Genomic DNA, 11,676 nt, shown 5'->3' with positions numbered 1-11,676 from the left:
ACACACACACACACACACACACACACACACACACACACACACACACAGAAAGAGCTAAATTTATATAGTGCTTACTCTGTGTCAGATATTGTGGCTAAGGCAAGCACTTTATAATTACCCCATTTGATCCTCATAATAACCCGAGAAGTAGGTGCTATCATTACACCCATTTTACAACTAAGGGAACTGAGACAAAGCAATTTGCCCAGGGCAAGACAACTAGTGACTGTCTGAGGCCACATCTGAACTAAGGTCCTCCTGATTTTATTTCTACCAAGCACTGGATTCACTCTGCCATCTGACTGCTCTACTTAAAGATAAACAATACAGCTACAAAAGGGAAAGTTGCCCTGAGTGTGTCTCCTCTAAAAGCATTTCTCTTATTAAGAAATAGTGACTACCTTATTTGTATAGTCCTTTTAACTTTTCAGAGTGTTTTTTTCAAGTATTATCTCATCAGAATCTCACAAAGCAGGCATGGTAAAAAAATATATCATCCTATTTGGCAGATGAAGAAACTGACCCTGTGCCTTTTCTAAGACTGGGTGGTACAAGTCTGGTGGGGGGGAGGGGGGGAGCCAAGCCTAGAACCTCAGTTTCCAGATTCCTAATCCTCTAAACTTTCCTAGACACCACAATGCCTGTAATGAAGGGGGTAACCTACAAAAGATCACATGTACAGAAGGAAAAAGGGACTTTATAGTCCAGTGGCAAAGGTGTTCTACTTGGAGACAGAGGGTCTAGGCTCAAATCCTGGCTCTATCACTCACTTCCTGTGTTACATTAGACAAACCCACGGGGTCACTTTCCTTGCCTATAAAGTTGGACTAAACAACCTCTAAATCTATGATCCTTATTTAAGCAGAAAAATAGCACCTTTGTGCGTTTCCATTAAAAAAAAAAACTTTTAAGTGGGCTTGGTACAAGCAGTGGTGGTACTTTAGAAATAACTAGCATTTTCAGCAATTAAGACAAGAAAATAATGATTTTATATACTATCATACATTTGTTCCTAGCTAAAGAAAACTGTTATATAAGAGGTTGAGCAGACTAATATTCTCTCAACTTTAAAAGAAATATATTCTTATTTGCAACAAATAAAATAACTATTTCCTGAAACAAGACATTGTTGGAATTTTAATAGTCAAGTTCTCTAACACCATGATTTCACAGTTCTGTTGTCTTCTAAACAATCAAGGTAAAATAGCTAGCTCAAGCCCTACTAAAAACTTTTTTGGGATGAACCCAGACATAAAAATACACATTTCACAGTAGTTCAGCAGAAAGAAAAACCCAAACTAGTAAGGTAGTAAGAGCTGCAAAAGTAATCAGGAAGGTGTGCTTAGAATGAGACAATTTCCTGTCCACTTAAAACTGCTGTAATTTTGTCCAATCCCTTACTCTATCACATAAAGTGAATGTTGTAGAACAAGGATTTAAAACTCACTTTACAGGCTTTCAATATTACAGTTAAACAAATGCAGCCTACATTACACTGCAAAGTGGGTCTCATATTTTGATCTACATCATAAATCAAATCCTTAATATGGCAAAGCTCTTTACAAATACATTTTATTGGACTATCAACAGTTTCACAACAAATAAGGAAAAATTAAAATCTTGCAGACAAGTCACATTTGTGAAAAATAAAATGCAGAACAATACTCCTCCCATACCTAGGAAATTGAAAATTATCCCCTCAAATTTGTATAGCAATGAGTAACTTAAGGAACACATGCAAAATAATCACACCTTATTCTGCCAAAAAAAATATACTGGCAATAAGAAATATGGTTCAACTGTTACCTCAAGTTAGCATGTCTAAAACCTTCACCAGACTTCTTTATTTCCCACAAGTCCAACTCTAACTTGTGTTTTATATCCAGTCCCTCACAAAATCCTGTTGATTCACGGTTTAAAATATCTAACTTAGGGGTGGCTATGTGGCGCAGTGAATAGAGCACCAGCGTTGGAGTCAGGAGGACCTGAATTCAAATCCAGCCTCAGATACAACACAAAACTAGCAGTGTCACCTTGGGCAACTCACTTAACCCCAACTGCCCTACCTTCCCCTCTCCAAAAAACAAAAAACCCTGATTTTTTTTTCTAATAGAAGTTTCTAGATAAACCCAATTCATTGTTAATTTGAAAGGTCTCTGCAAACGGGTATGAACCATATTTAGTCCTATAGAAACCAACAAAGTCCTCAATCTGTTGCAATTTATTAATATCTTTTGTGATGTGAATATCTATGAAAAAGCAGGCTAAACCTAGGAAATATTTTCAGATAGGTTTTTTTTTTTTTTAAGCAATTGGGGTTAAGTAACGTGCTCAAGGTTACATGGCCAGTTATTTCTGGGTGTGGTGCTAAGTATCTGAGCCCAGATTCGATCCCAGGTCATCCCGACTCTGGGACCGGTGCTCTTACTCGCTGAGCCACCTGGCCGCCCCTAAGCAATTGGGGTTAAGTAACTTGCTCAAGGTTACATGGCCAGGTGTTTCTGGGTGGGTGCTACGTGTCTGAGCCCAGGATTGGATCCCAGATCATCCCAACTCTGGGGCCGGTGCTCTTACTCACTGTGCTACCTGGCCACCCCAAGACAGGTTATTTTTCAACCATCCAGTGATAACAAGCTTTTTGCTCAAAAAATATCCAATATTTTGTGCCAAAAAAGACACTCATTTTCTTCATCAATGACCAGTTAATCACAATTCATTAATGCCACTTGTAGTCCTATCTTTAGGTATTTTAATCAAATCATTTAAGAATGAAAAACAAAATTTCAACTCAATTATACACATACTAAAATCAGCAACATAGTATTATTACCTTAGTGGTATGTGATTACTGAGGAACATTTCAGCTACATTTATCAATTCTACTGCAGTTTCATGAGCTGGATCAAATATGATAATCTGTGGACAATGAAAAATAGAAAAGAACTAGTGAAATGGCATTTATACTAGAAGTCACTATGTGACTGAAAATACTACTGTAACTTTATAATTAAAGATGACCTTTCTCCAGAGTTATTCTTAAACCACACATCTCAGAAGATGGGAAAATAGAAATCACTACCATTTTCTATTCATTTAAAAAAAAAAACTTCAGTAAACGCAAGATAAGATGATCATAGGAGTTAAAGCTGCAAAGAATTCCTAAGATTATCTGATTCCACATCCACATTTTACAGATAATTAAACTAGGGTTCAAGATAGGAGTTTGTAAATAGAGGGTTCTAGATTTGGACCCAAACACTTTGTCTGTAAATCATACTCTTTTCACTACAGCCAAGATCACAAATGTACCCCAGGTTGAATCCTATTTCAGTGCTTTATCCAACTTTCTCACCTTAAAAAATAAATAATCTTTACACCCAGCAAAAGGCAATTATTCATTAAATATTCATCTGGTACCAAATAATCCAAGTATGAAGGGCAGAGAGAAAAACAGAAGGCAAGAAGACTTTGGCTACGAAGCTCAGAAGCAGTTTCAGAAATAAGGTGTGTAAAATGAGACTTTAGTCAAAGGATTTGGTTTCCTCTCTACATTTTATGGGAGTTTTATTTGCTAATGCACTAAATAGCTTTCTGGCTACTATTTTAGGGAATGAGATGGCAATGTGAGAAAGCAACAGAATTAAGGGGGAGAAAACCCTAATAAGATGCTCTAATTTCTCTCCTTACAAACATGAAAATGATGCAAAAGTATAAATAATTGGGGCAGCTAGGTGGTGAAGTGAATAGAACACCGGCCATAGAATCAGGAGGACCTGAGTTCAATTCCAGCCTCAGACACTTAACACAAAAAACAAGTCGTGTGACCTTAGGCAAGTCACAACCCCAATTGCCCTCCAAAAAAAGCAAAAAAAACCCCAAAATTTTAAAAAAGTATAAATAATTATTAGAAACTGAAGTACACCACTGGAAAAATTAATTATTAATGGGAAAAAATCCATTTTTCCAAAAAAGTAATTTCTACAAAAAAAAAGACAGAAATATCTCACAATCCTTCCAGAACTAAAAATTATAAAGAATTAGAAGTACTTTCCAAGTGAAATTATTACAATACAATCTCCATAATGTATATGCCTTTTCTGAGTTAAAAAAAAGGCTTATATTGAACTTAAAGCTACCTAATTTCTTGACAATGGAAAAGGCTTAAGACATTTCCAGATTTTATAGTACTGATTTAAAGCAATATTTACAGCCAATAATAACTACAACAACTCCATGCCAACATTTATAATCCTGAAAATTATCAGTTTTTTTCTCAAAATCCTTTAAATATGAGTATCTTTTTAAAAGCATCAAGTAAAGAAAGGTAGGAACAGGGGGAAAGAATCTCTTGTATTTAAGAAATACAGAAGCTTAGGGTAAGAATCAAATCAAGGTCAATTAAGTCTACCAAGACAAAAATAAAAGAATAAATAAATAAATAACACATTGCTTACAAAATTGTGGAAATTTTTTCTGATTTGTCTGATAACTCCAGGGAAGGTGGGTCGAAGTAGCTCCTGTAGACTGGAAGGCCAAGAACTATATCTACTATCAACTTCGAGGTTGTTGATCCACTGGAAAAAAAAAAAAGAAAACCTAGATCTTACAATTGTTAACTATAAGAATTTACCTTAAGTTTCACAAGCATCATTTTAAAGGGAAAAAAATTTTTTTTAAGGAAATAAAAGGAAAACAGCAACCTAAAGATCTTCTGATGAGGAATTTTGTAATATAAACATAAAACTAAGTATGAAAGATAAGTCATTCCAACAGGCTGTCAAATCAGAACTCAAGTACTGGTCAGCCATCAAAATTGATTAGATAAAACTGAAAAGTTTCCCCACGTGCACACACACAAACAAAACCAATGTAGCCAAAAAAAGAATGGAAACAGTTAATCAGGGGAAAAAATTGTACCAAGTTTCCCTGATAAAGGTCTCATTTCCAAGACTAAGGAACTAATTCAAATTTATAAGAACAAAAACCAATCCCTCATTTGATAAATGATCAAAGGATATATATAGGCAATTTTTAAAGGAAGAAATCCAAGCTAACAACAGTGAAGTAAAAAACGCTCCAAATCATCAATAATCCAAGAAATGTAAATTAAAAATTACCCTGAGGTTCCATCTCATACCCAACAGATTGGCAAAGGTAACAAAAATGGAAATGACAAATGTTGAAGGGGCTGCAGGAAAATAGGTACACTGATGTACTTTTGGTTGAGCTGTGAATTGTTATAACTTCTGTAAAGCAATTTTGAACTATGCCCAAAAAAGTCACTATGCATTGTTTGATTGAACAATACAACTAATTGGTCTATACATTGAAGAGATCAAAGAAAGGGGAAAAGGCCTCTTACGTACAAAAATATGTATATCTCTTTTTTTAATGGCAAATAACTGGAAACTAAATAAGTACTCATCAACTGGAGGATGGTTGAACAAATAATGCTATATGAATGCAATGGAATAATATAATGCTGTAAGGAGTGTCCAAATGGATGGTTTCTATGTAGTAATTCAGAGTGATAATAGCACAACTTGGAAAACATTTAGATAATATATATAAATATTATACAATATAATATAAACGATAACTTTATAAAGCAAAAAAATTTTAAACACTTAAGATCTCTGACTAATGTAACTGATGATCATGACACTGAATGCTACCTACCTCCTGATAGCAGAGATATATTGAATATGCAGCATAAGATACTGACAGAATTGGAATTACGTGACCATACCTATCTGTTAAAAAAGGGGTTTTTTTTCTTTTAAAATGGGAGACAAAGGGGAGCCAAACAGGGAGGAGAGTGGGGAAGCTAGAAAGGGAAGAAAATAAGTGCATCCTAAATATAAAAGAAAGAAAAAGATGGGGAAAATCTTTGCCATAAACATCTGATAAAAATCTTTCATTCATAACCAATGACTAACACAAATTTTAAAGTTTCATCTTCCTCATTCCTAAGTGGTAAAAGGATACACAAAAATTGGTCCTCAGAAGAAATTTCTTTTTTTAACTAATAATCACCTAAAAAAATGTCCTAATCCTCTAATAATAAAAAATGTGAACTACAACAATTTGGATACTATCCTACACATTAAATTGTCTAAAATAATTAAGATGATAACAATATTCATTGTTGGAAGAGCAGTAGAGAAAAAAGGAATATTGCAGCGTGGGTGCAAATTGATTCAATCATTTTGATTGTAACATGCCAGTATAAGGTGTAGACTGGCACAATATATATATAGTTCTGGACTTAAGAGTCAGGAAGAACTAAGTGCAAATCCTGCCTTTGATATAAATTAGATTCAAGAGTCAAGGCAAGAGGGGCAGAGCCAAGGTGGCAGGGTAAAAGCAGGAACCTGCTTAAGCTCCAGCATCAACCACCTCAAGACCTGTAAAATATGACTCTAAACAAACTTTAGAGCTACAGAACGCATGAAGGGACAGAGAGAAATAAATCTCCCGCTGCAGGCAGCCTGGCAGGTCAACAGGAAGGGTCTATAACACCAGACTGGGAGTTGAACACAGTCATGCGTGAGCCTCCCGGGCCCAGACCTGGGGTGGCCCCGACCAGTGGCAAGACTGGCCAGAGCAGATTTCAGAACAGTAAATCACCAGCAGCTTTGGCGGTTTCCAGACTTTTGAACACATAACCACCAAAGAGAAAGTAAAAAGTCAGTGTAGAACTTTGTTGGAATTGCGTGAGAGAAGCACAGCCTGGCCCTTGCCCCCAGGGCAAGAGGTGGCAGCAGGTGGTGGCTGCAGCTGCTGCCAAGTAGCTGCCTCTGGAGCTCCTGGTCTGCACATCATAAGGGGACCAAACAACCATTCAGAGGGTAATCGCTCTTGCTTTGACCTGCTTGGACCTGGGTCGCGGTGTTGGGTGGTGATCCTGGGGTATGCAGCCAGTATGCCAGAGTTTATGGTGGCTGTAGAGAGGGTGCCCTCCTAATAGCTCTGACAAAATTTGGAAAAACCCCAGCAATTTGGGACACAGCTCTCTCCACTCTGGAACAGAGTTCTACTGTGGCAAAGACCTTAAAAGTCAAGTAATTGGCTGGCAAGATGAGCAAGCAGAGGAAGTACAATCAGACCATAGAATCTTATTTTGGGAAAAAAAGGATCAAGATATGGAACCAGAAGAAGTCAACAAAGTCAAAACTCCTGCATCAAAAGCTTCCAAGAAAAATATGAATTGGGGCGGCCAGGTAGCACAGCGAGTAAGAGCACCGGCTCCAGAGTCGGGATGACCTGGGGATCGAATCCAGGCTCAGACACTTAGCACCCACCCAGAAACACCTGGCCATGTAACCTTGAGCAAGTTACTTAACCCCAATTGTTTAGGGGTGGCCAGGTAGCACAGTGAGCACCGGCCGCAAAGAGCACTGGCCGCAAAGTCAGGAAGACCTGGGATCGAATCTGGGCTCTGAAACTTAGCACCACACCCAGAAATAACTAGCGGTGTAACCTTGAGCAAGTTACTTAACCCCAATTGCTTAAAAAAAATATATATGAATTGATTCCAGGCCATGGAGGAACTCAAGAAGGATTCTGAAAATCAAGTAAGAGAAATGGAAGAAAAATTGGGAAGAGAAATGAGAATGATGAAAGAAAATCATGAAGAGAGAGTCAACAACCTTACTGAAGAAAATAACACCTTAAAAAATGGACTAACTCCAAGGCAAAAGAGGCCCAAAAAGTCAATGAGGAGAATGCCTTAAAAAGCCAAACTGGGGGCAGCCAGATAGCACAGCAAGTAAGAGCAATGGCTCCAGTGTCGGGATGACCTGGGGATCGAATCCAAGGCTCAGACACTTAGCACCCACCCAGAAACACCTGGCCATGTAACCTTGAACAAATTACTTAACCCCAATTGCTTAGGGGCGGCCAGGTGGCTCAGCGAGTAAGAGCACCAGCTCCAGTGTCAGGATGACCTGGGGATCAAATCTGGGCTCAGATACTTAGCACCACACCCAGAAATAACTGGCCATGTAACCTTGAGCAAGTCACTTAACCCCAATTGCTTTAAAAAAAAAAAAAAGCAAAACTGGTCAGATGGCAAAGGAATTTTAAAAACTCACTGAAGAGAATAATTCCTTCAAAATTAGATTGGAGCAAATGGAAGCTAATGACTTTATGAGAAATCAAAATACTACAAAACAGATCCAAACAAATGAAAAAATAGAAGGCAATGTGAAATATCTCATTGGGAAAATCACAGACCTGAAAAAGAGATTCAGGAGAGATCATTTAAATATTATTGGACTACCTGAAAGCCATGATCATAAAAAGAGCCTAGAAACCATCCTTCAAGAAATTTTCAAGGAAAATTGCCCTGATATTCTAGAACCAGAGGGCAAAACAGAAATGGAAAAAATTTATTGATCACCTCTTAAAAAAGATCCCAAAAAGAAAACTCCTAGGAATATTATAGCCAAATTCCAGCGTTCCCAGGTCAAGGAGAAAATATTACAAGCTGCCAGGAAGAAACAATTTGAGTATTGTGGAAACACAATCAGGATAACACAAGATCTAGCAGCTTCTATACTAAGGGATCGAAGGGCTTGGTATATGATATTATGAAGGTCAAAGGAGCTAGGATTAAAACTAAGAGTCACCTACCCAGCAAAACTGAGCATAATGCTTCAGGGGAAAATATGGTCATTCAATGAAAGAGGACTTTCAAACATTCTTGATGAAATAAACAGAGTTGAATAGAAAATTTGGCTTTCAAATATAAGAAGCAAGAGAAGCATGAGAAGGTAAACAGGAAAAAGAAATCATAGGGAACTTATTAAAGTTGAACTACTGGGGCAGCTAGGTGGCGCAGTGAATAGAGCACCAGCCCTGGAGTCAGGAAAACCTGAGTTGAAATCTGGTCAGACACTTAACACAAAAACTAGCTGTGTGACCTTGGGCAAGTCACTTAACCCCAATTGCCCTCCAAAAAGCAAAAAATAAAATAAAAATAAAGTTGAACTATTTACATTCCTACATGGAAAAATGAGAATTGTAACTCATGAGATTTTTCTCAGTATGAGGATAGTTGAAGGGAATATATGTATATATAGGAGGGTATAAGTGTGTATAAATACATACTTAAGTGTATGTGTATGTGTGTACATGTATACATAGACAGAGGACACAGAATCAGTTGAATATGAAGGGATGATATATAAAAAATAAAATTAAGAGGTGAGAGAGGAATATATTGGGAGAAGGAGAAAAAGAGAGACAGAATAGAGTAAATTATCTCATATAATAGAGGCAAGAGAAAACTGTTACAATGGAGGGGAAGAGCAGGAAGGTGAAAAGGAATGGGTCAACTTTACTCTCACTGAATCTGGCTTAAGAAGGGAATAACATACATACTTAATAGGGTATCTTACCCTACAGGAAAGTAGGGGGGAAGGGGATAAGAAGGGGGATGATAGAAGGGAGGGCAGACTGGGGGACAGGGTAGTTAGAAGCAAACACTTTTGAAAAGGGACAGAGTCAAAGCAGAATAAATGGGAGACAGGATAGGATGGAGGGAAATATAGTTAGTTTTTCACAATATAACTACTATGGAAACATTTTGCGTAACTACACATGTACAACCTATATTGAATTGTCTTCCCAGTGGGGATGGGTGAGGAGGAAAGAAGGGAAAGAATTTGGAAATCAAAGTTTAAAAAAAAAATGTTAAAAAAACATGTTTTTTACATGCAACTGAGAAATAAGATATACAAATCCATCTTGCCCTAGTAGAAAGTTGGTGGCGGTGGGGCGGGAGGAGGGAAGATGAGGGAGGATATAAAAGAGAGCAGATTGGGGGAAGGGAATTCAGCATGCTTCCTATCCTGGGGTGGGGGGGTAGGGGAAAGACAGGGAGAAAATTTATAACTTAAAATCTTGTGGAAATGATTGTTGAAAACTAAAAACTAATTAATTATTATTATTATTTTTAAGGAAAAAAGGTCCAAGGCAAGTCATTAAACCTCTATGTATGTTATGCAACTTCTGAGAATTTGCCTAAGTCACGGACAGGTTGCAATTTGCATTGGTGGAAGGAATTCCCATTTTTTCAAACTAACGGGGATCACAGATGTGCCCATATTCAAGTTATCATAATTTAAAGGAAGGTCTATAAAACTGCTCATATCTTCCAATTCAGTGATTCTAACACTAAGAACATTACTGAAGTAAGAAAAAAAGTTTTATTTGTACAAAAATATTTACAGTAACAGTATACATAAAAGGAAAAAACTGGAAATAATCCAAATGGTCACTAAGTGGGGAATGGCTCAGCAAATAATTATCAAAGGAATGACAGCTACCAAGCAAATTATAGTATATGAACATGTTTACCAGAAATCATGATTCAAACATAACGAAATATTACTGTGCTATGAGAAATTACAACAAAATATAAAGAATATCAAAAATACAAACAATTATGAAGGAATGCATAAGAAAGTGGAGATCAGATTATAAACATAACTGATATAAGAGAAAGAACAAACTTTATGAAATTTTGATAAAAAAAAATCAATCAGAAGGGAACATGGAAGAAAGATATTCCCAAAAATATTCTTCCAAATTTAATATAGGCTTTAAAAACAAACTAAATAGGGGCAGCTAGGTGGCGCAGAGAGTAAAGAGCTGGCCCCAGAGTCAGGAGGTCCTGAGTTCAGTTCCAGACTCAGACACTTAACACCCACACAAAAAAACTAGCCATGTAACATTGGGCAAGTTACTTAACCCCAATTGCCCTCCAAAAGGCAAAAAAATAAAATAAAATAAAAAAACTAAATTGTTTGATTTTTTTTGTATATGAAAATTTGCTTTTGTTGATGGTTATAATCTCAGCAAAAAACAAATTTAAAACAAAACCAATGATTATATAATCAAACATGTATATTCATTAAAATTTTAATTTCTCTCCTGAAGGTATCTTAAGTTTTTCTTTTTTTTTTCTTTTTTGGAGGGGAAAGGTGGGGCAATTTATATTAAGTGACTTGTCCAAGGTCACACGGCTAATAACTGTTAAGTGTCTGAGGCCAAATTTGAACTCAGGTTCTCCTGACTCTGGGGCTGGTACTTTATTCACTGCACTACCTAGCCGTCACTTTAAGTTGTTTTTAGTATAGTTACAAACATGTAAACCCTCCTTCAAGTTATGTCTTTCCACTTTACATTAAAATATGGCTTCTATTTTGCTTCAAATTTATCATCTTTTCCTAATACGACATAAGAACCCTGAAGCTATTTTCTTTTTGACTTTTTATCTTAAGTATCTAGCACACATAAAAGTCAAGTAATAAATATTTGTTTAATTGAATTGAGCTTTTTTAAATGAAACAATAATATTTCATTATGTTGACCTATGACATGTTCAGTCATTCCTGAACCATTGGGCCAATTGGTAGCTTCCAGCTTTTTCCTAGTACAAATAAAGCAACTATTAATATTTTTGTACAGACATGCTTTTTTTTCAAATCTCATCTTGTTAATTTTTTGTTGTTGTGGGTTTTTTTGTGTGGCCTTGGAGTTATCTTATCTATACTTTCTTCCATTTGTTTGATAAAATTTTGTCTCAACAATGGAGATATAATTTTTCTTTTTCTAGACTGATTTTTTAATACTTGAATTGTGATATGGTATTTAAAAAATGCTCAT

At 36.4% G+C, this 11,676-nt stretch overlaps 1 protein-coding gene across 1 annotated transcript in view; it reads right to left on the bottom strand.

Annotated features, from left to right (window-relative positions):
- Window positions 1-11,676, bottom strand: part of UGGT1 (UDP-glucose glycoprotein glucosyltransferase 1) — a 128,473-nt gene that overhangs the window by 58,824 nt on the left and 57,973 nt on the right. Inside the window, 2 exon segments of the mRNA XM_069063350.1 lie at window positions 2,831-2,916; window positions 4,455-4,574. Of these exon segments, the coding sequence (XP_068919451.1) occupies window positions 2,831-2,916; window positions 4,455-4,574 (206 nt within the window).

Source organism: Petaurus breviceps, unplaced genomic scaffold, assembly GCF_028583685.1.
Source record: "Petaurus breviceps papuanus isolate PSGF00001 unplaced genomic scaffold, PetGlider_PUasm1.0 90556, whole genome shotgun sequence".
Lineage (NCBI taxonomy): Eukaryota > Metazoa > Chordata > Mammalia > Diprotodontia > Petauridae > Petaurus > Petaurus breviceps.
Note: the sequence above shows the minus strand (reverse complement) of the source record. Positions and strands in the feature narration are given on the sequence as shown.